This window comes from Nomascus leucogenys, chromosome 7b, assembly GCF_006542625.1.
Source record: "Nomascus leucogenys isolate Asia chromosome 7b, Asia_NLE_v1, whole genome shotgun sequence".
In the NCBI taxonomy this organism is placed as follows: domain Eukaryota; kingdom Metazoa; phylum Chordata; class Mammalia; order Primates; family Hylobatidae; genus Nomascus; species Nomascus leucogenys.
Window position 1 is genome coordinate 58,860,371 of NC_044387.1, and position 25,745 is coordinate 58,886,115.

Below are 25,745 nucleotides of genomic sequence, written 5' to 3' on the forward strand. Positions count from 1 at the left end.
TCTCGGTCTAGCCACGGAGAGGTGTGGGGAGCCCTCAGTGTGTGCTGTCTAGAAAGACCCCGTCTCCACCATGGCTCTCTACTCGGCTCGGTGCTGCTTAGGAGGGCCCAAGTCGTCAGCCTCACCTGTGCACAGAGGCCCTGCTTCCTATAGGGGGACGATAAAGTTGAGCAAAACTCTAAAAACCTGATGAGGCCATGTTGTCCCCAGTGACTAATTATAACACTGATAGTAAAGGTGCAGAGAAGGGCCGGGCGCGATGGCTCACACCTGTAATCCCAGCACTTTTTGAGAGGCCGTGATCCGGGCAGATCACAGGGTCAGGAGTTCGAGACCAGCCTGGCCAATATGGTGAAACCCCCATCCTACTAAAAATACAAAAATTAGCCGGGCATGGTGGTGCATGCATGTAGTCCCAACTACTTGGAAGGCTGAGGCAGAAGAATCGCTTCAACCTGGGAAGCGGAGGTTGCAGTGAGCCGAGATCGCGCCATTGCACTCCAGCCTGGGCAACACAGCAACACTCCATCTCAAAAAAAAAAAAAAAAAAAAAAAAAAAAACTGTGCAGAGGAGACAGGCCCCAGACCCAGCTGCACTCAGTGGTCTGGGGACCATCAACATGCAGCAGCCTCAGAGCTTCCAGGGCAGCAGACTGGTGCCTCATCCTTGGCTCTGCACAGGGGAAGAGAGACAAGGAGTGTGTTTTTGCCCAGGCCCACCTGAGTTGCTGTCTGCTGGGGAGGGCAGAGGAGACTGGGAGAGGAAAAAGAACAAGTGTTTGGCTCCCAAGCAGGGGCCTGCAGGTCAGGTCAGGGGCCCTACCAGACCACCTCTCTCCACCCGATACCCGCATCAGAATTAGCTGAGGTGCCTCTCCCTGAGCCGGATGGGGCTCTGCCAAGGACCCAGCCTGGCAGGCAGTGGGTATCTTCACCCCTCAGGTCCTGCCAGCGGCAAGCGAGCAGCCTGTGCAGGTGGCTGGAGCTGAGCAGAGAGGAGTCGGGGCCTGAGGACCAGGAAGTAGAACAGCAGGTGCAGAAAGAGCTGGAACAGGTGAGGCCCCACGCCATCCCCAGGTGTCCCTGGGGATGCCCCGGGCTGTGCTCCTCAGCCCTGCCTGTCCCTCCCTGGCCCCAGGTGGAAATGCAGATCCAGCAGCTGGCAGAGGAGCTCCAGGCTCAGCGCCAGCCCATTGGCGCCTGCGTTGCCCGCATCCAGGCCCTGCGGCAGGCCCTGTTCTAGCATGTTCGCCCCAGGAACGTGGGTGCTGGGCTGTCGGGGAGGCCTCAGGCCATCTCCAGGAACAGAACACAAAGTTATAAGTTTGATTTTTTTATTTCAAAATGTTTTGCAATTAAATGAATTACTGTTCAGAAGTCTCCCACTTTTCATACAAAAATACTGTGCTACTGATACAGTTGAAAAAATTCAATGTCTCTCCTGCAGGAGAAATTCACAGCATCCCCAGGGTCAACATGAAATCTGGCCCTGTCCCCGCCATTGGGGGCTCCCCAGGCCCGCATTCCTGATAACTGGGACAGGTTTTCCAGGCACTGACCAACTATCCACTAAGGGTCCTCTGCCTCCAAGACAGACAGACCCTGAATCAATAGCAGCAACTTTCCCATATTTCATGTAGGGATATGTGGAGGGGGACAGGAACTCTCCCATTTCCCCAGCCGGGCCTACCACCTGCCTGCCCTGTTCACTCTGGTGCCATGAGGCAGGTTCAGTGATTGATTGGTCTTGCCTGCTGCAGAGGACCTGGCCAGCTCCAGAAGGTCACTCATCAGGTACTGCAAAGGTCTGTATCATTAATCAGTGTCCTCAGAAGACACTGGCAGAGTCCAGGGTGATGCGTTCAGCCACAAGCACAAAGACCGCTTTTCTAAAGAGCAGGATGAGGTGAATTTGGGAACGGAAAGCAGTTGTCACGAAGGCTGTGTGGCTCTGCTGGGGGAGAGGCATCCACAGTCTGTGCCAAGGAGGCACCTCACCCTGTGCAGCAGGAGCGTTAAGGCCAAAAAACAAAAGGGGCCAACAGAAAACAGCCCAGGTGATGGGGGGGAGGAGCAGCAAGAAAAAACGACAATCGAGACCATCTGAAGGTTCAGTCAGGAATGCAGGATCTCCCATCTGTACAATGTTTAAAAAGATCCAAATGTGACTGAGATCATTCCAGCCTGCACTTTTTATTTGTAGGGAGAAGGAACGGGATAGGTTGAGGGCATGACGGGGGCTCTCACCACCTCTTGTCTGCACCTCTGGAACAGGTGGGAGCCGAATCATTCAAGTCCTACCTGGTCAGACTCCCACCCACCCTAAGGCAGGCCCTCACCTGGATGGCCTCATGGGCCTCCCTCTTCAAAAGACCCTCACTCTGTTTGGAAAAGATCCCTTAGCAGCCGTAATCAGGAAAGAGACTCTAGAGCGAGCCCAGGGCTTCCCCAAAGCGGATTTTCTGTCCTGTTTTCAGCTGGAAATTGAAGTCCTTGGGGGCCTCGAAGATGAGCACGATGGTGGAGCCCAGGTTGAACTCGCCCAGGTGCTCGCCCTTACGCATGGGGACGCCCTCTCTATTGGTGTGCGTCACAAAGCTGAAGTCGTTGTAGGAGCCCTTGCTGTGCCTTGGGCTGTTTGTGTGCAGGTCCTGTGGTGATAGGCTGGGGGTCAGCAGAGCCTGGGCCACCAACTGCACAGTGTCACCCCACTGGGTTGCTTGTCCCCACCACCACCCAACCCAGCTCCAAAAGGGAGGTGGGGATGGCACCTCAGGGCCAGGTGGGCCTGGTCTAGCCAGATCTCACACACAGCCTTGACACCTGCTGTGAACCGGGCCCAGAAGGACAAGGAACAGTCGGGCCCAGTGGTCTCCATGCATGGTGCTGGGAGAGCGGCACCCGTGGGAGCCAAGGCCGTTGGTCACAAACTGACACCCAAAAAGGCAGCCCCTGGGGGTAGGGTGGGCAACAGACCTGCGAGTGCTGACCCCCTCATGCTGTAAGCAGCATGAGCCACCCCGAGCTCAACACTCCCTTTCTGTTCCCTCCTCACTCTCACCTTTGACCATGGTTCCTAGCAGAAGCCAGGTGCCAGGCAAGGAGGTTAATTCCCTCCATCTCTTCCAGCAGTGCAAGGAGGGAGGGAAGCCTCAGCTGGCTGGCAGGTGGAGCGGCCATTCTCAGGACAGCTGCTCAGCAGAGCCAGGCCTGACCAGAGATGTGGCCTCCCTAGAATTCAGTCCCAGCGCATCCATCACACAGCAGACAAGGTAGACCCAAGAGGTCCGGCCCTTGGGCTTTGGCAGGGCCTAGATCCTGCTTACCCGGTCAAAGTAGATGCGAATGGAGCCCACGTTGGTGGCCCCCACAGCTGTCAGTGAGAAGAAGCCGTGTTTCCAGTCCCCTGTCAGGACCACCCGCTCGTTATGGCAGAAGAGCTCTTTGATCCAGCGAGCCATGCCAGGGTTCACTGACATCAGGGAGCCTGCAGAGGCAGGGAACGCTGCTACTCCCTGTCCAGAGCCCGGTGTGTCCACTCCAGGGCAGCCAAGACCCAAAGGGACTCATGGCCTATTGCCCTGATGTCATTCCAAATGCTGAGCCGACTGGGCCCCACAGTCCCCTGCCCACAACCAGCCTGCATAAAGCAGTCAACTCCTGGCCTCAATGACCCTGATCTGGAGCCTGGTCCCCTGACACCAAGAAGCTGAGAGCCTCTATATGACGCCCACAGAGGCAGCTCCCCCCACACGCTGGCCCCGGGCTGACCTGGGAAGTGGCGCCGGTGGGACACAGTCCAGTCGGTGGGAGAGTGGAAGCAGTGGTAGTCCCCAGGGGCCAGGTAGATGACACAGTGATAGAGCTCATTCCCTTCCCGGGTGACCAGCTGGTTCTTGAAGGAGTCACACGAGGTGGCTGTGAAGTAGGAGCAGACGTGGGGGCCACCAACACAGTGAGCACCCAGCACGGAGCCCAAGTGCAATCTGCACACGGATTCTCAGGGAGGCCCCACATGCCAGCCTCAGTTCCTTCCCCAGCATTCCCCTCCCTCCCGGTCCAGCCACACAGCAGCAGGGCTGCCCAGCCCCACCTGTGCAGTGACCCACCTGGTGGGAAGGGCAGGTCCTCTGTGCAGGTACGCGGGCCCAGGAACGACTCCAAGGAGTAGGTGACCCCCTTTACCTGCTCCACCTCGCAGTTCTTCACCTGCCCAAAGTTGAGGATCCTTCCATCCGATGGGCTAATCTGGAAGGGCAGGAGAGGCTTGCTGCCAGGGAGAGCAGGGTCTCCTCCCGCCAGGAGACAGCCCCCACCTCCCCTTGTCATCCTGCCCCTTCCAGATACGCTGGAGACCGGGGGGCTGTGCTGGGGAGGCAGGAAAAAGTCCTGTTGCCTGCAGGAGGAAAGGGTCGGGCCTCACCACGCTGTGCAGGCCGCAGACAGGCCGGGCCTGCGGCTTCAGCTTGCGCCGGAAGAACTCGCTGAGGTTGCGGTAGTGATGCAGGTCCTCCACAGCGGCCTCTTTCATGTTCACCCCGAACGTCCAGATGTACAGGCTGTAGACGGGCCTGCGCAGCCAGTGTGGCAGCTCCACCTGATTGAGGCGACCCCAGGCCCGTGACAGCAAGCGCGTTGGCACTGACTTGTACAAAGCCACCTGCAGGCCACAGGGCAAGGGGCTGAGTTGACCACACTGCCCCAGTTCCAGAGAGCCCAAGCAGTGTCATTAGCCCAGCTCTCACTTCAGGGGAGAATCTGCACCCCACGGAGGACACCAGGGCCCAGGTGCCCCACGCTGCTTTTGTGATGTGGCTGTTTCTCACTGGGAACCAGACTGCACCTGCCAACTCCTGCCACACGGAGTGCTGGATTTACATACAACTCCAGTGGTTTTCGTCATTTCATGCAAAAGTCAAATGGCAACTGCTCCAGTCCCAGAATGGGAGACGGCCAGCAGTCTTACTTCTTAAAGTGGGGGTTGGAAACGGATCTGATCCTAACCACAGTGTGTGACCCTAGCCATGGTGACCCCAATATCACAGTGTGTGGAGAGGTGGTGGGCATCTTGCCCTTGGTCACTGCCCATATCCCAGACCACCAGAGAAAGGAGGAGGCTCCCAAGTGCATGGAACAAGTCTACAGCCCGAAGTGTGTCCCTCTGTCTTAACAGGAAGAAGGAGGAGACCCTGAGCACCAACAGGGATTTTCAGATGCAGGTCTGCGATGTCACTGTCACCTGGGCCTGAGCTGCAGACACAGGGTCTGCAGCCCCCACAGGTCCAGCCAGCACTCTGAGGGCCTGGATGCAGCCAGTCTGAGAAGCCCAGCCCTGCTGAGCCCCACCTCGGCCCCACGGCAGCACTTGTGTTCAACGTTCTTTTTTTTTTTTTTGAGACGGAATCTCGCTCTGTCGCCCAGGCTGGAGTGCAGTGGCGCAATCTCGGCTCACTGCAAGCTCCGCCTCCCGGGTTCACGCCATTCTCCTGCCTCAGCCTCTCCGAGTAGCTGGGACTACAGGCGCCCGCCACCACGCCCGGCTAATTTTTTTGTATTTTTAGTAGAGACGGGGTTTCACCGTGGTCTCGATCTCCTGACCTCGTGATCCGCCCGCCTCGGCCTCCCAAAGTGCTGGGATTACAGGCGTGAGCCACCGCGCCCGGCCCAACGTTCTACTGTGACTGAGTCAGGCCATAAAGCTGTCTGCACCTGGGGTTCCTCCCAGGAGGCAAAGGGAAGTCATCCCCTCAGGCCCCTCTGTTCTCTCTTCCTTCAGGGAAGCCTGGAGCACCTGAAGACAGACGATGGCCTGGGGACAGGCACTGGGTCCCACTAGATGGTCCCAGAGCTCTCCAGCAGGGCCAGGTACCCAGGAAGGGGCAGCCTCTTAAACTTAAGGTGCTGCTGCCACTGTAGAAACTGCCTCTAATTGGTGGCTGACGCTTCTCTTAACACAACCAAGACACCAACTCCCCAAGGTGTAAAACTGATTTCATTCCAACTTTCAACACCTCTCCAAGGTAAGGTAAGCTCCCAGAGAGCTGCTCTTACCCCTCCCACCTCATGCCCAGTCACACAGAAGGGCTATGTGAGCCCAGGCTCTTCCCAGGCACCGGTGGGAGCCTGGGCTAATGTCCAGGGTGCCTCAGTGACCCTGAGCTCTGATGACACCCACGTGACTGTCAAAGGCCCAGGAACAGGGTTTCCTCCTTGGGGTCAACCTGCCTGGGAAGCCAAGGGCAAGAGCAAGCCCTCTAGGGAACAGGAGAAGACAAGCCAGTTCCCTTGCCCATTCCTGAGGCACGCCTCTGGGTTCCTTAAGGGTGTCCTCACCCTAAGGGACCCAAACAGGATCCATCCTTCCTGAACCACCCCTTTGACATCCCGGAATTAATTTGGCTTCTGCTCAAAATCACCTATAAGCTCTTTTTTGCCTGAACACAGAAAAGTCAGAGACAGACACCATTTTCTGAATCCCCAGACTGGGTTCCTTCCAGAACTGGAGCCCCAAATGGCAGACACGAGGCAGGCTAGGGGAGCGGGCAGGGCACGACATGCCCTCGCAGTCACTTCCGCGGCCCAGGTAGTGGCCTTCTCAAAAGCTGCCTTGGCCTTGCCCACCAATGAACCTTCCGACCCAGACCCACTGAAGATGTAGCAGTGACTTCTGCTTCTGACAGCTCGCCACCGCCTCAGTCTCTCCTGCACCCCAACCTCAGGCCTGCCTGGAGGGGAGGTCCGGGCCACAGGGGCCTGTGCATACTTACCCTGCTTACAGGCCTCCATCCCACCCGGCTGAGGGGTCTGAGGGCGCCGAAGGGCAGGAGGTAGTAGAGGACGGTCAAGGGCCAGGAGCGCAGTTTCAGAGCGGGTCTGGACATGCAGCTCAGCTGCCCCAGCCTCCGCCTCAGGGCCAGCTGGGGGAAGTGCAACCTGCAGGGCACAGGTCCATGCACAGCCAGGTCAGTGGCCAGGCTCCGGGTGGGACCCAGGAGGCTGCCACCTGCACCCAGGGCAGGATTCCTCCTGTCTACCCACCACTGGCAAGCTGCCTCTCCATGGGGGTGATGGAGCCCAGCAAGCACTGGCTGTGCCCCCTTGTCCCAACCCCATTCTGAGTCGGGCTTGGCTGCCCCTGGCTAGCGGACTCATTTCCCAGGCTCTCCCACCCGCCAGCCAGCTGGGGAGGACTGGGAATGTGGGGGCAGCTGCAAGAGGAGAGTCAGGCCCAGCTGCGGGGCACCTCTCAGCCGCAGCAGCTCCCAGCAAGGGCCTCCAGACCCAAGCACCTGGGCCCAGGGAGGGGAGAGCAGGGTGAAGGGCCTGCCTCACATCCCTCAGCCTCCACAGCCCAGGGGAGTGGGCCCCAGGGGCCAGCTCTGCCACACAGGCACTGGCACAGCAGCACATAGCACTGAGGAGCTACGACCCAGCCAGCTGGGTAACCATTTGCTGAGTCTTCCGCTACCATCCTTTGCAGGATCTGGGATATTCTTTTCATGGTTCCAGGCCCCCTCTTTCCTCATCTGCTAAATTACGGGGCCAACGCCAGACAAGATCTCAAAGGGAGCATTTACACCCCGCCTACCACCACCACACAGCTACAGCTCCATCCATCTGCATGGTCTTTCTATAACAGGCCAGGTTCTGAAAACCCATCCACAGGTTTGTGAACAAAACCTCCCCACCACAAGCTCTCAAGCCACCTGCCTGCTCTGCTGGGGCTGCACAGACACACACACACACACACACACACACACACACACACCCATCCCAAGCCCCTCCTTTCAGCAAAGGTGGACACACACACACCCACCCACCCACCCAAGCTCCTCCTTTCTGCATCCAGCCTCTCCCCACCCTCCCAGCACAAATGCAGAGCACTCAGCAGGGGCTCAGCTTCACCAGAGCCGCAGAGGCTGGATGGGCCTTTCCACCACAACCCTGGCCTCCTGAGCCTAAACAAGGCCCACCCCACCCTGTCTGTGCCTAGGCCTAGCAAATGCTCCTGAGGCCCAGGGTAGCCAGCAGGAGACCACACTGCCATCCACTCAGAACGTCCCCAGGCCTCAGTTTCCTCATGTGCAAAGTAACTGCATTTGGCTAATCTGGGACTGTGCTCTCAAGAGAAGCTGAGTCCTCTCTCCCAGTTGCTGAGCAAACCAAGGAACAAAGCGGCATCTCAGCTGACAGCAGCAGAGCAGACGGACAGGCGAACCAGCGGCGAACCCCACTCAGGCTCAGGCTCAGAGGCGGCTGCATCTACGCAGCTCTTGGGTGCCTGCTTTCTCTCCCATCCCACCCCGGTGTATTTTTAAAAGGTCCAGGAAGGTCACAGGGGCCAAGCAAAGACAAATCACTGCTCCCCTCTGGCTTCGCCACCTGCCTCACTCACTGCAGAAGAGCAGGGACCAATCGGGAAGAGCTACACCCCTGCCGCGGGCAGGAAGGGGAATGGGGAAGCCTCTCTCCCAGGTGCGGTGCAGAGGCAAGGGTCTGGGCCGGGAGGAGGGGGCCTGGGAGCACCAGGGTAGGGAAGATTGCAAGCATGAGGTCTGAAGCTCGCTGGCAGCCTCCCCCTGCTGGGCCCTCCTCGTGGTTAGAACCAAAGATACCTGAAGCGGGCTCTCCGACTCAGGGCGCTCAGGCCCCCCAGGCCGGGCTCCTCCAGCCTTGGGGGCTGACCACCAGTCCCCTTGCCACCACCTCTACTGTGAGGCCGCTGGATGTGAACTCTGACCTTCCGGAGGTCGTGGCGGGGAACCGTGGGGTTAGGGCGCGGTGGGCAGCATCTCACCATTTCGCCGCGCGGAGCTCTGGTCCTCGCCGCGCCTCTGACTGACACATCATGGGCCGGCACAGGGAGGGCGGGGCGAGGCTCACTCGATCACTCCCTTTGTTTTCCTCTTTCCTCCCCTTCCCCCGAGCCAACGGATCTCCTGTGCTGTCACTGCTCCAGGGCCTCTGCCTCTGCAAGGCCAGTTGGTGGCGCCGCTTCCTGGGTTTGGTTCAGTCTCGGTGGCTCACAGGGTGCAGAATAGAGGGTCAGGGCTATTGCAGACAGACAGGCACTGGTCACACACCTGCTCAGGTCACCTGCTCAGGGCTTGCAGCCCAGTGCAAAAGCCCCTGCACTGAAGCCCACTGTCCCCAGTCCTGGCCACCTGCCCTGTCCCTGCTACCCAGGGCTGAGCCAGCCTGCACTGCTCATCCTCTTCCTCAGCTGGCCTGGGAGGCAGCAGGGGGCAAGGCCCTCTGGCTGCCTGGTCCAGTAAGCCATGACAGGGAGGGGACCAGCCACTGCTGCCAGGGCTTTCAGGCCCCACTCGGCTCCAAACGCACAAAGTGAGAACTTGAGCCCTGTGCTCCAGGCCCAGGCCCGACACAGCGTCAGCCGGTCTGCAGCTTGGCTCCTCCCTTGCCAGGACCTGATCCATTTTCAATTCAGTTTACAAAGTAGCATCTGAGGAATTAGATGAGCGGGAAGCCACGAGAGGTGCCCTGGTGAGAACCTGGCATCTTACCTGCTCTGGCTCTCTCCTCACCCCTCCTGGCCTTGACTCCCTGCCAACACACACACAAAATACCCAGCTCCCTGCTCCAGGCCTCCTCAGAAGCTGTGCATGTGGGGAAAACCAGCCTGGGGCTGGGAACAGGCCAGGACTGCAGCACAAACCAGTTCCACTTCCATTTTTCCATCTTTGCTTCAGAAAAGCACTTTGGCCAGGGCCCCGGCCTGACTATCTGGGAGGACATGTCCGGCCCCTACAAAGCCTCTCCGCGTTGGCCTGCACAGATAGCAGAAGGAAGAGCAAACATGCCGAAGGTGTGCTATCTCAGCCCAGGCAATCAAGGCCCTCCAGGATATGGGCTGACAGGGGGCCCACCCCTCCCGTCCTTCACCCCCAGCCACTGCCCAGGAAGGGGGCAGGCACCTGTCATCATCCTTAGATGATGAAATGTGGCCCCAAGAGCTGCCGCCTAAAGCAAAGAATAGGCCAGGCATGGCCAGCCCGCTGTGAGGCCTAACTCAGACATCGCTGTGGTTGCGCGCGGTCGAACATCTGACGCCCTGGCAAACCCTCCTCAGCCACAGAGGTGAAGATTCCGCCCGGGCACCTGCCTGCAAGAGTCACTGAAGCCCCGGGTATGGGATTCAGTGGCTTCTTGGAGCCAGGACAATAAGGTGACTAAGGTCGGACACAAGCGTGGATTTCTCCCCCTGATCCAGGCAGTGGCTGGGGCTGGTCCAGGCCCCTCTCCTAAATGAGTGATGGGGACAGCTCACTGCAGGTGGGTCAGGCAGGAGGGCACCTACCCACCAGCAAACAGATACACACCAGCATCCTCCCTCGGGAAAATGCCTGCACCAGGAGATCGGCACAGGCACAAGAGGCCCATCCCATCTTGAGGCCTAGGCCCAGGCCCACAGACAGCCCCAGGGTCCAGGCCTCCAAGGCCATGTCACTCCAATCACTCCGCCAACATACTGAGCAAACGCCCCACCCTCCCTGGCCCACCAGGCTGTATGCTGGCCTCCTGCCAGCTGCCAGGGAAACAGAAGGGTGATAGCAGTCAGGGGTGCGCCTGGTGCCTGGTTCCAAAGGGGAAGCTCTTTCCCCGGTCTATAGAGTGCAGGCTTGGAGCTGAGCTCACAGCCAGGATTCAGAGGGAGGCAAGCGTGGCCTTGAGGGGAGGCAGAGAGGAGGGGCCTTGGGGAGCCCAAGCCTCCTGCCAGTTTTCCTCACTGACCTACCATGTGGGACAGGGACCACCACAGCCCTGAATGTATCAGAAAGACATGAACCCAGATAAACCCAGCTCGGCCAAAAACCTTGGGTTCTCAAAGCAGGTTCCCCTGTGAGCCTTGGCATTTCATTCTTCCATGGTGATGTGAGGGGCTGGGTCTGGCCTCCAGTCTCAGAGGGGGCCCTACTGAGGAATCAAGGCACATGAGGCCAGGGGCCAGGTCAGATGCCTATCAGGGAAAGGTGAGCCCTGGAGAGACTAAGAACCATCCTGAGAGGCCAGGCTGGGGCACCGCACCTGCTGGTGAGCCCAGTGAGGGCAGGGGGTCCTTGCGCATTTAGATCCTTGTCTTTATCACTGTTCTGCCTCTTCTAAAACAGGCCCCGAGACCAGGGTGTCAGTGCCTCCAAATCACCACCTGTGGGCCCCAAAAGATCGCCAGAGAGGAAAATGAATCCAGCTTTGCCCCAGGACACAGGCTGAGCACCATCTGTCCCTCTCAGGGCTGCAGGATGGAGGGAAGGGGTGCCTAGAGGTTGCTGCCTTCTTGCTTCCCAAGGCCAAGCCACTTCCTCAGCCAGCAGTGTTTCTGGCCTCCCCATTTCAGAGCCTGGCTTGCCCTCTGCCTATGACAGCCCTGGAACCCCAAGCCAAAGATTTCATCCTCTCTGGCTGTCTTGAGGTGACACGAGGTGGGAGCCTCAGGCCCTGGATGAGGAGCTTGCAAGAAGGGTACCCAGAATGGAGGAAGCGCTGACACCTTCCCTCCCTTCTAAGCCTCAAAGACATTCTGTGGAGAGGAGTTTAGGGTTGTGACCAATAGGACTTTAATGTCATTACATGGCCTAAGGGCCAGTCACCCACAACATGAGAACTCAGAGGGCTTTGTGGCTGGTGACAACCTGGTCACTGCAATCCTGGCTGCCTTCCTCTACGTCTGCCCTGAGAGCAGGGAAAGGCCTTGGCAAGTCACAGGTAGTCTCTAAGTCTTGGTTTGTACATCTGGAAAATGGGAAAGGAAATTCCTCCTGGCCACCCCCTTGAGGCTTAGAGCACAGCTGCAACCATGGCCCAGAACAACTGCTCAGAAACCCCACTTCCACCTAGGAGTGTGACGCAGCCTCAGACCTGGCTTCCAACACCTCACCTCTCTTTCCAAAAAGTCAACCTCACACTCCGGTGGGGGCAGGGGTTTCCACCACAGGAAAGACTAAATAAGAGGGGCTTAGGTGGCATTTCTAAAACAGGAACCCAAACTTGCGGGGAGTGACTGGCCCTGTGAATAGGAGGCAATGGCTGATAGGACCGTATGGAGGGTAGGGGACACCTTTGTCAGGACATGCTGTTTTGGGGATCCATACCAGAGCAGTAAGGCAATGTCCCCACCCATCCCTCACCAACCAGGGTAAAGACCACAACACCTGCCCCCCAGTGGAATGGAACATTCCAACTGAAGTTGATGAATGGACCCAGGCCAGGCAGCAGTTACTACAGGTTGGGTTGGGGCCTGCAAGACTGTTGTGCATGCGGGGGAGGTGCATGTAGGTGCAAGTGTGTGTGCATGGAGGATACGTGTGCAGGTGCAAAGGTATGTGCATGGAGGGTTGCGCGTATAGGTGCGAGGGTGTGTGCGGTGTAGGTGTATGTTAATGTGTGTAGGGGGTGTGTGCGTAGGTGTGAGGTTATGTGCATGGAGGGGGTGTGCACGGGTGCAAGGTGTGTGCATGTAGGGGGCATGTGCGTAGGTGTGAGGGTGTGTGCATATAGGGGTGTGTGTGTAGGTGCGAGGGTGTGTGTGTGGGTGTGTGTAGGTGAGGGGTGCCTGTAGGGGTGTGTGTAGGTGAGGAGGTGTGTGCCTGTAGGGGGCGCGTGTGTGTAGGGGTGTGTGTAGGTGCAGGGGGTGTGTGTGCGTGTAGGGGGTGTGTGTAGGTGAGGGGGTGTGTGTAGGTAGGGGGTGTGTGCGTGAGGGTATGTGTGTAGGTGCGGGTGTGTGTGTGTGTAGGGGTATGCGTGTATACGCCTACACTCCTGGCTCCTGGTGGATTCTGGTTCAAGCCTTAGCAAGGCGGAGCAGGCAGTGAGGGATATGGCACTGTCACCTGCAGTCTGCAGCCCCCAGCCAGCTCTGCCGGAGTATATGTAGCCTTGCAGCTTGTGTGTTCAACCAGGGACTCTGAGAACTGGCTCCTGCTATCTGATGGGAAGCGCCTGGAACGCCAGGCCCTCTTGAAGCCTCAGCAGAAACCTCCAGGGCCCCAAATCCTGTGTCAAGTGGCCTGACTGAGGGCCATGCACTCCCCCTGGGGGGCGAGGGTGGGGGCAAGGGGCTGACTTTCTCCCTAGCTCAGCTGACGCCTGGCCACCAGGCAGCGGCGTGCGTCTAGTGGGGCGACAACCCTGCCTTCCCTGCATTCTTGAGCTAGAAGCAGGCAAACTTCCCAAGTAGGGGACGGGGAAAATGGTCCTCCCTGGGCGACATGGACCAGAGTCAGTGGCAGGCAGCCCAGGAGGCCCTGGGAAGAGGGCAGGCAGGACTCGCAGGGGTCTATCCTAGCCGCCCAAAGACAGGGAACCTCCTCTCAGACAACTCTGGGCGCTGAGGGGAACCGGCTCTGGGCAAAGGCAGCAAGCCGGCCACCCACTCCCTGGCCCTCGGGCGCTGCCCTCTTCCCCAGGCGCCCTGTCCCCAGGCCCTCCGGCAGCACCGAGGAGACGGAGCTCTCAGGGCCGGAGGCGCCCCAGCCCGGGCCCTGCCAATGCCAGCCGGCACCCCCTCACTTCCCCCTCACTTCCCCCTCACTTCCCGCAGCCGCCTCACTGCAGGCACCCCCTCACTTCCCCTCACTTCCCGCGGCCGCCTCACTTCCCGTACGCTCTTCACTTCCCGTACCCGCGCCCGGCAGGAGATAAGATGTGGAGGAAGTGAGCTCACGTAGCCCGGGCCGTGCCCACGTGGGGACGGAAAAAAAGCCCACGACTCGCTCAACCCTGTCCGCAGGGCTCCTCAGGCCGGGGCCGCGTCGTCGCAGCTGGGACAGCCCACCTGCGACCGAAGGCGCTAGAAGGGCACCCCCACCCGGCACTGGCCCTCTGAGCGGGCAGGGTGGGGCGCCTCCCTGAGAAGTCACCTGGGGCTCCCGGCAGGGCCGGGGCGCCGGCTCCGCTCACTCACCCGCAGGTGGCTCCAGCTTCAGGGCTCCGACTCCCTAGGGGCGCTCCTGGAGCCGAGAAGCCTTGGGGCGAGTGGGCGGGGCTCGGGCTCCAGCCACTCAGACTACCAGGGGCGGGGGCAGGAGGCCGACCCCAGCCACCCTTAAAGCTGTCGCCCCCTCTGAGCCCCAGTCCTGCTGGGCCGCCCGCCCAACCCGCGGGCCCCTTTAAGAGGAGGGGCCAAGACCAGGGAGAAGGGGAAGGGCAGCAGACACCAGCTCTGCTTGGTCACTGTCACGGGAGGACCCCATTCAACCAGCAAGGTGGGCCCGGCTGCTCCCAAGGGATGCCTCCTGTCTGTCCTCAGTCTGTCCGCTGGTCTGTGAGCCGCCTGTCTGCAGCCCGTGGCTGGCCTCCCAAAGCAGCTGCCTCCCCTCACGACCCGCCACCCAACACTAGGCAGACTCAGGACCCCACGTGCTGCTGACCTCACTGAGGACCAGCTTCTTCACTGGACTGAACAGAAAGCCACCCCTGCTAGCCCTAGGAAGCTCCAGAGAATGCAAAATCCTTGATCCTTCCCGCATACCATCTTGAAGCTACAAGGCTGCTCCCACCCCAGACCTTCTGCCCTCCAGGCACGCACAGCCCTGACATACAGAATGCCCTGACGCCAAAACTGATGTAGACCAGTGAACAAGGGCAGCCATAAACAAGGTCCGACCACCCCAGCCTAGAGCACACAGGCCTCCCTGCTTCACTGCTAGGATGCAGAGCCCATGGGATGGATGATGCATGCTGTCTTCCCACCCCACTAGATCGGAGGGGCCCTAGTCTGTGGGTTGGCAGCCCACCCCATACCCACATGGTGCCAGGCGCCCAACAAGCACTCAGCCTACATGGGATCAGACCAATCAGCTTAATGCTTTTAGGGGAGGGGAATGGTCTGAGAGGGATCACCATTCAACCAAAGAAAGGGTGTGGCATTAAGTAGCCTTGTTCACATCTGTGGGAGCAACTGAGCACACCCATCCCCTATTCAATGGTGAGATGGCCCTGGAAGTCTCAGTCTCCTCATTCTGAGCCACTGAACAGAATACAATTCCAGCAGCTTCTCACCACTGAGATCTTCATTTCTAAAACAACTAAGGTTTGGGGCCAGGCATGGTGGCTCATGCCTGTGATCCTAGCACTTTGAGAGGCCAAGGTGGGAGGATCACTTAAGCTCAGGAGTTCGAGACCAGCCTGGACAACATACTGAGACCTCTCTCTTTCTTTTTTTAAACCAAAAAGAAAGAAAGAATTAAGGTTTGGAACAGGAGGAGAGGGTCTGTAGGGCTTGTGGAGAAATAGGGCGGGGGGCCACGCCTGGAATAGGACATAAGGGTGTGTAGTCACAGCCTCATACACCTGTCATCCTTACCTGGATCTAGCCCAAGCAAGTGCCACATGACAAGCCACAGCCCTGGGATGAAGCAGGGGGAAGAAGACAGAGTCCTCCTCCATGGATTTCCATGTTCTTCCATACCTACAATGCACCCATGGGAACAGGGAGGCAGGGGTGAACAAGGCACAGTGCCACCCCTAAGGGCCTCAGAATGTGGTACAGGGGTGGCAGATACCTTATACAAAGCTGCTCCTAATATTCTCCTGTCCAGACATCACTACAGGAGGTCCTCAAACAGTGTCATCCATAACATTGATGAGAAAAAAATCTATTCCAGCCAGGGCTACTGTCTGTGTGGAGTGTGCACATTCTCCCCATGTCTGCACGGGTGTTCTTTTGAGTACCCTAGTTTCCTCCACATCCCAAAGCCGTGCACATTAGGCTCACTGTTGTGTCTAAATGGTCCCAGCCTAAGTGAGTGTGGGTGTGGGTGCACTCTGCCATGGGAAGGCATCCCATCCAGGACTGGTTTCTGCCTTGTGCCCTGAGCTGCCTGGATAGGGGACCACCTGCAACCCTGAAGTGGAGTAATTAGGTAAATAATTATCTAACTTTTTATTAATCGTCCATAAATGCATGCATAGCTCACATTTCAATGGTTAATATTAGAAATATTTGAGGTCTTTAAAAGTTCGGTGATGTTTTTGTGGTTAGAAACATCCACAGGAACTTAACTCTTGCTTCTGTCAATCAGCCTATGGTAAAACTGGTTTCATTCTATGTTTTGCTTAAAAGTGAAGATCCCAAGAACCTATCATCAAGATTGAGAACTTACTGTAACTGATCCCAGCATTCTCAGAGCCCCAAAGAAACTTCAGATCCCTTCTCACCTCAGAGCTCCAAGGAAACACCACATGACATGGGGTAAAATGCAATTAAAGCACAGAAAGATGTTGATGCAGAATCCTGGCCGCCACCAACTTCCAGAACTGGAAAGACCCTGGAAGACCATCCTGGCCTCCTCAAAGCCTCTAGTACTTACAGACTAGACCACACAGGTCCCTGGGGACAGAACAAAACTGAGCCCCAGTTAGACTAGGGGAGAAAGGTCTATAGAGAAAAGACCAGCTTCTGCACACATTCTACCTCCCATGTGCTGAGAGATCTCTGGGACTCCCACACTCTTCCCTGTAGAATGGCCAGCTCTGCTGCACTGCGTCCACCGGCATTCCTTTTTAGCCATTCTAAGCCTCTAAGGCAGATGGGTGTTTAAAAACCCATAAACCGCCGGGCGCAGTGGCTCATGCCTGTAATCCCAGCACTTTGGGAGGCCAAGGCAGGCGGATCACGAGGTCAGGAGATCGAGACCATCCTGGCTAACACGGTGAAACTCCATCTCTACTAAAAATACAAAAAATTGTCTAGGCATGGTGGCGGGCGCCTGTAGTCGCAGCTACTCGGGAGGCTGAGGCAGGAGAATGGCGTGAACCCAGGAGGCGGAGCTTGCAGTGAGCTGAGATCGTACCACAGTACTCCAGCCTGGGCGACAGAGCGAGACTCCGTCTCAAAAAACAAACAAACAAACAAACAAAACCTGTAAACCAGCCCACAAGTTGGCCAAGATTAGCACGCCCCCACCTTCCAACCAGACCTCCACCACACATATTTTCAGTGGGGAAATGCCTCTGGATTTTGAACAATCACTTACAAGTGAATTTCCATTAGGGAAAAAAAATTGTCTGGAAATTTACTTTCCTACCTTGTATTTATTTCCTTCAGGCCATGGAGTCCTTTATTTCCACGCCTCCCACTCTGTTAGGAATCCCTTGGGTGGGAGTGCCACCTAGTGCCATTGTTGAGGCTCTGCAGGCTCTCAGGCCACCTGCAGATGGAGGCCTCCCTGCCTCAGTCAACCCACCTGTATTCTCTGCCAGGTCCCAGCTGTGTGAATTTCATGCACTACTTCTAGGGGGATGCCCTGTGCCAGGGAACAGAAGGTAGCTGCGGAACAGGGGTGGCAGATGTCCTCAGCTAATTCTCATTTCCTGGCTCTTGGCTAATTCTCATTCCCTAGGGGCTGGCAGAGGCCCCTCAAGGAAGATGGCTGGTGTCTTAAGGGCTAGTACAAGAAACCACAGGCAGGCATCAGCCTCCCAGACATCTGGGCAGAGAGGCCTGGCAAGCACAAAGTGCCTTCAGGCTATTTCTCTACACACCAGATTCTCCTATCCCTGCCCAACTCCCCACTCATCTTTGAGAATCGTTTTTGGCAGTCCCACTATCCTGCAAGATGTCCCGGATACCCCTGGCACATTCAGAGCCCCACCAGTAGCTCCCCAAGGGCCCTGCCCAGGCACTGAGGAAGGGCAGACTGGGGTGGAATTAAGAAAAAGTGCTTTAGGCCAGATGTGGTGACTTAGTGTCTGCAATCCCAGCACTTTGGGAGGTCAAGGTGGGCAGATCACCTGAGGTCAGGAGTCCAACACCAGCCTGGCCAACATGGTGAAACCCCATCTCTACTAAACATACAAAAATTAGCCAGGTGTGGTGGTGCACGCCTGTAATCCCAGCTACTCGGGAGGCTGAGGTGGGAGAATCGCTTGAACCCAGGAAGCAGAGGTTGCAGTGAGCTGAGATTGCCACTGCATTCAGCCTGGGTGACAGAGCAAGACTCCATTTCAAAAAAAAAAAAAAAAAAGAAAAAGAAAAAGTGCTTTTAGGCTTTTAGGCCTGGCATGGTGGCTCACACCTGTAATCCCAGCACTTTGGGAGGCTGAGGTGGGCGGATCACCTGAGGTCAGGAGTTCAAGACCAGCCTGGCCAACATGATGAAACCCTGTCTCCACTAAAAATACAAAATTACCCGGGTGTGGCGGCACGTGCCTGTAATCCCAGCTACTCAGGAGGCTGAGGCATGAGAATCACTTGAACCTGGGAGGTGGAGGTTGCAATGAATTGAGATCGTACCATTGCACTCCAGTCTGGGCAACAAGAGTGAAACTCTGTCTCAAAAAAAAAAACAAAATAAAACTGCTTTTAGGTAGAGCTGCCTGGCAGACAGCTTCACACAGGGCCGCAGGTATCTTGAGTCGGCCATCCCTCGATTCCTTTCAGCCCAGAAGTTTAGCCTTGTGTTTAAGTTCCATGTCTTTTTTTTGGAGACAGAGTCTGACTCTATCCCCCAGGCTGGAGTGCAGTGGAATGGTCTTGGCTCACCACAACCTCTGCCTCCCAGGTTCAAGCAATTCTCATGCCTCAGCCTCCCAGGTAGCTGGGACTACCTACAGGCACCTGACACCACGCTGGGCTAATTTTTGTATTTTTAGTAGAGACGGGGTTTCACCATGTTGGCCAGGCTCGTCTCAAACTCCTGACCTCAGATGATCTGCCTGCCTCCCAAAGTGCTGGGATTACGGGCATGAGCCACCATGCCCCGCTGAGTTCCACGTACTCTTGAGACACGGTCCCTCCGCTCATCCACACACTGGCCGCTCAAAGCCATTGGAGGTAGCTCCCAAGTGGGTCCTGGGCCACCTGGGGGCATGGCTGTGTGAGCCACCATTCTGCCCTCTGCGATCTCCTCTTGCCCTAGAATGAGCCCACAATTCTCTGAGGTCAGAGCTGGCCCCTGCCAGCCAGTTCCAGTGGCATAAGAACACTACAGGAGTTCAGGTGGCACCGGGGCAGGCAGGAAGCTCTGCTTCCCTGCCAACTTGACTATTTGCCCATTTCCACACTCACACCTATTAGGTAAGAAGTAAAATAGTACTTACTAAAGCTCCACTCCCTGCCAGCATGGGGCCAGGTATTTACATACGCATCACTCTTATTTAACAACTTTATGAGGGCGTGAATGGTCCTATTTATAGATGAGAATAATAAAGCTACAGAATGTACATGGCTCACCAACATGGAGAACATGTCTGATACTGCCCACCACCAGGTACATCGCGGCGCCGGGACGTGTGCTGAGCACGGGCCCATGGGGCTCCAGGCAGGGGACAGGGAGAGAAGGAGGACACAGGGCACTTCACAGGGTCCTGCCTTATGCTTAGGCTGAATGGTGGCAGATCAGACAGGCTGATCTGTCTTTATTCCTTTTGATAAATTGGAATACTGTACTATACTTTTTTTTTTTTTTTTAATTCTAAACAGAGGCTAGAAACAAGGAAGCAGTGCTCAGGCAGGAGTGAGCATCCCTGCAAGCCGAGCTGAATAAGGCCTTTCCTGCACTGCTGCTCCCCAAACACCTCAGCCCTTGCCACAAGCCCCTAGGGCCATGCCTCAAAACAACAAAACCACCTTCCAGGTTCAAGCGATTCTCCTGCCTCAGCCTCCCAAGTAGCTGGGATTACAGGCGCCTGCCACCACGCCCGGCTAATTTCTGGGGTTTTTTTTTGTTTTGTTTTGTTTTGTTTTGTTTTGAGATGGAGTCTTGCTCTCTCTCCCAGTCTGGAGTGCAGTGGCACGACCTCAGCTCACTGCAAGCTCTGCCTCCCAGGTTCACACCATTCTCCTGTCTCAGCCTCCCAAGTAGCTGGGACTACAGGCGCCCGCCACCACGCCCGGCTAATTTTTTGTATTTTTTTTAGTACAGACGGGGTTTCAACGTGTTAGCCAGGATGGTCTCGATCTCCTGATCTTGTGATCTGCCCGCCTCAGCCTCCCAAAGTGCTGGGATTACCGGCATGAGCCACCGCGCCCAGCCTAATTTTCGTATTTTTAGTAGAGACGGGGTTTCACCATGTTGGCCAGGCTGGTCTTGAACTCCTGACCTCGTGATCCGCCCACCTCGGTCTCCCAAAGTGCTGGGATTACAGGCGTGAGCCACCACGCCCAACCTTTTCCCTTTTTTTAAAAAGATTACATATTAGTTGGGTGCAGTAGCTCATGCCTATAATTTCAACACTTTGGGAGGCCAAGGCAGGCATGTCACTTGAGCCCAGGAGGTTGAGACCTGCCTGGGCAACATGGCAAAACTCTACAAAAAAAAAAAAAAAAAAAAAAATATATATATATATATATACACACATATATGTATATATATATATACACACATATATGTATATATATACACATACATATATATATATATATAACAATTAGCAGGGCATGGTGGTGCACGCCAGTAATCCCAGCTACTCAGGAGGCTGAGGTGGGAGGATTGCTTGAGCCTGGGAGATTGAGGCTGCAGTGAGCAATGATCACACAGCTACACTCCAGCCTGGGCAACAGAGCAAGACCCTGTCTCAAAAAAGAAGAAGTTGTGGTTTTTTGTTTTTTGTTTTTTTTTTTTGAAAAAGAGATTACATATTCACCATTAAAAATCTCTCATTGTCCCTAAACTGGCAACAGTCATCTAACCCTGCTCTCACACCACTCTGAACCAGATCCTCCTCTGTACTTCCTCCTGCACCAGCTCGTGGGAGCCACAGGGCTGTTCTGTTCAGACCTGAGAGCCCCATTCAGGCACTCACGCTGGGACGTGCATGTCACTTTACTCCAGTGACTGAGGACCTGAGAACTCCTTCGTCCTCCATTTTCCAGAGCAAAGAAGAAACAGTGAAAGCTACAGAACAGCATCTCTGCTTTTGTGAAAGCACAATTCTCTTCCCACGCAGACTCGATCTGGGGAAGAGGTCAACTTTTGGATCCACTCTTCTGAAGAAGCAAGTGTCCCGCTCCCCTCACCCGGCACTGGCCATCTTGAATCAGTGAAGAGGAAAGCTCTTCATTCCCTAATGTCACGTCCTACACATTACAAGCTCTGACTGAAATTTCTCACTCAGAATGTTTGTAACCTAAACATTTAGACTGAGTGGCAAGGAAGGAGGATCCATGTGCTTCCAGAAATAAGGCTCGGCCCCAGGCAGACCCAGAGGCCGCCCTGCCTTTGGCGTGGGAGCCGCAGGCTGAGCAAGTGCCTCCCCTCGGGCCAGGCCCTCTGTCCTCCAAACCGTTGGGCCAGGAGAGCCTGGCCCTGCTCTGTGGCCACTCAGGCAGATGTATTTTGGCTGCGCCTGCCCTTGGCTGTGGGGCTGCTGCCAGGTGGTGGTGGCCCCAGGATGAAACCAGCCCTCCCCCAAGACCTAGATCCACAGGGCAGAGGCAACACAAAGGAACTCAGGACGCTGTGACTGGGCACAGCTCAGGCCCAAAGATGTGGGGCAGGTCCAGTCACAACAGCAGCCCCACATCCCTTCTGGAGAGTCTGGACGGCCACCCCTGCTGTCAAGCCCCTGCCCCATGGGAAACTCACCTCCACTTGACCTGACTAACTGCAAGCAAAAGTGTCCACCAAATGCCCTGGGTCTGTGGAGGGGCGGGGAAGGGGGGATGAAGGGGAATGAAGCGGGGAAGTGGGGAGAACAGGGAAGAGGGAGAAACTCTTGTCGGCCAAGACCGGCGGAGAGGAAATGACACAGCTGCCCCAAAAGAGAGGCAAAACGGGTAGTAAGGACACCCGCAGGCCACTCCTCCCCTCAGAGATCTGCCCCCATCCTTCCCTAGCCTCTGCCACAAAAACCAGTTCTGTCTCAACTACTAGCTAATGGTTTTTTCTTTGTAGAGGCATGGTTTTGCTCTGTTGCCCAGGCTGGTCTCAAACTCCTGGGCTCAAGAGATCTTCCTGCCTCAGCCTCTCAGGCAGCTGGGACCACAGGCACACACTACCACCCCTGGCTCATTTTTCTTTTCTTTTCCTTTTTTTTTTTTGAGATAGAGTTTCGTTCTCATTGCCCAGGCTGGAGTGCAATGGCGTAGTCTCGGCTGAGGTGGGAGGATCACCTGAGCCTGGGAGGTCGAGGCTGTGATGAGCTCTGCTTACACCACTGCACTCCAGACTGGATGACAGAGTGAGAGCCTGTCTTTTTTTCCCCCACCCCGAGACAGAGTCTCGCTCTGTCACCAGGCTGGAGTGCAGTAGCATGATCTCAGCTCACTGCAACCTCTGCCTCCCAGGTTCAAGCAATTCTCCTGTCTCAGCCTCTCAGATAGCAGGGACCAGAGGCACACACCATCACCCCTGGCTAATTTTTCTTTTCCTTTTTCTTTTTTTTCTTTTTTTTGAGACAGAGTTTCATTGACCAGCCTGGAGTGCAATGGTGCGGTCTCAGCTCACTGCAACCTCCGCCTGCTGGGTTCAAGCGATTCTCCTGTCTCAGCCTCCCAATTAGCTGGGATTACAGGCATCCGCCACCACACCCAGCTAATGTTTTTGCATTTTTAGTAGAGATGGGGTTTCACCATGTTGGCCAGGCTGGTCTCGAACTCCTGACCTCAGGTTATCTGCCCGCCTTGGCCTCCCAAAGTGCTGGGATTACAGGCATGAGCCACTGCTCCTGGCCCCCTGGCTAATTTTTTAATGTATTTTTTTGTAGAGACAGAGTCTTGCCTTGCCAGGCTGGTCATGAACTCCTGGGCTCAAGCAATCTTCCCATCTCAGCCTCCCAAAGTGTTGGGATCACAGGCATGAGCCACCATGCCTAGCTGAAAATGTGTATTTTCAGTTAGATGTTTTGTAACTGAAAATTTGAGATATCATCTAAAACAGTATTTGTCAATCTCAGGAAAAGAGGCAACAGGCAATATTACATGATTGCTGAATGATATTTTTATGACTTTTGGGAACAAATAGGCAGCATATCTGAAATCACAACCACCACACAAAGGCAGGATATATGACCACTGCAGCAGTATAAAACTATGGATCCATAAACTACAGATCTGTACCTGGTAGCCATCCATTCTCTAACTATGCTCACTCACCGCAGCTCTCAGCACAGGCCCCTATGTCAACAGCCAAAGCCACAAGCCACACCTGCAGAACCCAAGTGAACACTCAGGCCATGAGCCAAGAGTGTTCCCAGGACATCTTGAGTTCCTGAAAAGAAACTCAGAGAAGTGGCTCTTCTACTTCTCAGCAGTCCCTGAGCTCCTGCCTTCAAGAGTGCCCTTGGTGCCCTGCAGAAAATCACCTCTGCCCACTGATGGGCCACAGGTTGAATCAGGGACTCAAGGGAATAGCACTCTGGAAGCCAAAAAGCATTATTTAAGCTGTGCACACTCCACGCGACGGGGCTAAATGGAACTAAAAGGAACACTCTGGGTCTTCAACCTGAGCAGCTCAGCAAGCAGCTGTCCAGAGCACGATTTCAAGCTCTTTTTTTTTTTTTTTTTTTTTTTTTTGAGACAGGGTCTTGCTCTGTCACCCAGGCTGGAGTGTGGTGGCACAATCTTAGCTCACTGCAACCTCCACCTCCTGGCTCAAGCAATCCTCCTACCTCAGCCTCCCAAGTAGCTGGGACCACAGGCCCATGCCACCACACCAGCTGATTTTTGTATTTTTAGCAGAGACAAGGTTTCACCACGTCGCCCAGGCTGGTCTCAAACTCCTGAGCTAGAGTGATCTGCCCACCTCAGTCTCCCAAAGTGCTGGGATTACAGGCATAAGCCACCACTCCAGGCCTCAAGCTACCCTTTCTAGCGACATCATTCTGTGAAATAAAAACTTAACATAAAAACATCCTTTTTGTTTTGGGTTTTTTTTTTTTTTTTTTTTTGAGACGGAGTCTCACTCTGTCAACCAGGCTGGAGTGCAATGGCACAATCTCGGCTCACTGTAACCTCTGCCTCCTGGGTTCAAGCAATTCTCCCACCTCAGCCTCCTGAGTAGCAGGGATTACAGGTGTCTGCCGCCACGCCTGGCTAATTTTTATATTTTTAGTAGAGACGGGGTTTCACTATGTGGGCCAGGCTGGTCTTGAACTCCTGACCTCAGGTGATCCGCCCACCTCGGCCTCCCAAAGTGCTGGGATTACAGGCATGAGCCACCGTACCCGGCTTTTTTTTTTTTTTTTTTTTGACATAGAGTTTCACTCTTGCTGCCCAGGCTGGAGTGCAATGGCGCAATCTCGGCTCACTGCAACCTCCGCCTCCTGGGTTCAAGCGATTCTCCTGCCTCAGCCACCCAGGTAGCTGGGATTACAAGTAGGCACCACCACTCCCAGCTATTTTTTTTTTTTTTTTTTTGAGACGGAGTCTTGCTCTGTTGCCCAGGGTGGAGTGCAGTGGCGGGATCTCAGCTCACTGCAAGCTCTGCCTCCCGGGTTCATGCCATTCTCCTGCCTCAGCCTCCCAAGTAGCTGGGACTACAGGTGCCCGCCACCACACCCAGCTAATTTTTTGTATTTTTAGTAGAGACGGGGTTTCACCATGTTAGCCAGGATGGTCTCGATCTCCTGACCTCGTGATCTGCCCACCTCGGCCTCCCAAAGTGCTGGGATTACAGGTGTGAGCCACCGCCTCCGGCCTTAATTTTTTGTATTTAGTAGAAAAGGGGTTCCACTATGTTGGTCGGGCTGGTCTTAACTCCTGACCTCAGGTGATCCACCCACCTCGACATCATGCTCAACTAACGGATAAAAGATTCACTCTTACCATAGAACTTATCAAAATCAGCATATGATTTTTTTTCTTTCCTTTTGAAGTCCAGAACTTTCACCTTTTCACTTAAAGAAGGCACTTTACCACTTTCTCTTCGGCAATCCAAATTGCCAGAATCGCTATTATTGCACTTTGGGGCCAGTATTAAGCCAAATATGGGTGACCTGAACACAAGCACTGGAATACCACAATTGCTGATATGATAACTGAGATGGCTACTAAGTGACTTATGGGCAGGCAGCATAGATACTGAGGTCACAATAGACAGAGGGAGGATTCATATCCTAGGTGGGAGAGAGAGAGTTCATTATGCTACTCAGAACAGGGAGACATTTAAAACTTTGGAATTGTGGCCGGGTGTGGTGGCTCACACCTGTAATCCCAGCTTTGGGAGGCTGAGGTGGGCAGATCACCTGAGGTCAAGAGTTCAAGAACAGCCTGGCCAACATGGTGAAACTCTATCTCTACTAAAAATACAAAAAAAATAAGCCAGGTGTGGTGCCACAAGCCTGTAATTCCAGCTACTCAGGAGGCTGAGGCAGGAGAATTGCTTGAACCCAGGAGGCACAGGTTGCAGTGAGCTGAGATTGTGCCACTGCACTCCAGCCCGGGCGACAGAGTGAGACTCCATCTCAAAAAATAAAAATAAAAAATAAAAAAACTTAGGAATTCTTTCTGGAATTTTACATTTAATATTTTCAGACTGCAGGAACCTGAAAACTTGGATAAGGAGGAAACACTCCGATTGTTTTAGAAGCCAAATGCATGCCACAAACCATAAAGGTGTCCATACCCTTTCAGGCAGCAATCCTACACCTAGGCATTCATCACGAGGAAAAGGCTTTATGAAAAGGTATGCTCTGCAACATTATTCATGGTGGCAAAGACCACCAGTATACCAGAATCAACTGAGGTGGTAAAGCCTCAGTGGCAACCAGAGACTTCAGGACCTGGGCGCCTGTTACCACTGAGGAAGAGCCAAGAGTGTGGCTCCAGGGTGGCTCACACCTGGAAT

At 55.4% G+C, this 25,745-nt stretch overlaps 2 protein-coding genes across 21 annotated transcripts in view; one reads left to right on the forward strand and one right to left on the reverse strand.

Moving 5' to 3' along the window:
* The window catches only part of SFI1 (SFI1 centrin binding protein), a 127,235-nt gene extending 125,858 nt beyond the window's left edge, over positions 1-1,377 (forward strand). For 11 of the 13 annotated variants that reach the window (XM_030816134.1, XM_030816139.1, XM_030816133.1 and 8 more), the window contains one exon: positions 943-1,374. In XM_030816134.1, the coding sequence (XP_030671994.1) occupies positions 943-1,243 (301 nt within the window). In that variant the 3' untranslated portion in view covers positions 1,244-1,374. Of the gene's footprint in view, positions 1-942 lie in introns of all 13 variants that reach the window. The other 2 variants (XM_030816141.1, XM_030816145.1) reach the window with 1 other exon arrangement.
* The window catches only part of PISD (phosphatidylserine decarboxylase), a 44,893-nt gene continuing 20,468 nt past the window's right edge, over positions 1,321-25,745 (reverse strand). Inside the window, exons 1-8 of one of the 8 annotated variants that reach the window (XM_030816152.1) lie at positions 13,922-14,115; positions 8,798-9,051; positions 6,768-6,933; positions 4,424-4,660; positions 4,110-4,248; positions 3,772-3,918; positions 3,327-3,487; positions 1,321-2,651 (exon numbers count right to left, since the gene is read on the reverse strand). In XM_030816152.1, coding sequence (XP_030672012.1) covers positions 2,427-2,651; positions 3,327-3,487; positions 3,772-3,918; positions 4,110-4,248; positions 4,424-4,660; positions 6,768-6,933; positions 8,798-8,850 — 1,128 coding nt within the window. In that variant the 5' untranslated portion in view covers positions 8,851-9,051; positions 13,922-14,115 and the 3' untranslated portion in view covers positions 1,321-2,426. Of the gene's footprint in view, positions 2,652-3,326; positions 3,488-3,771; positions 3,919-4,109; positions 4,249-4,423; positions 4,661-6,767; positions 6,934-8,191; positions 8,588-8,615; positions 12,389-13,921; positions 14,124-25,745 lie in introns of those variants that run through there. The other 7 variants (XM_030816147.1, XM_030816151.1, XM_030816146.1 and 4 more) reach the window with 7 other exon arrangements.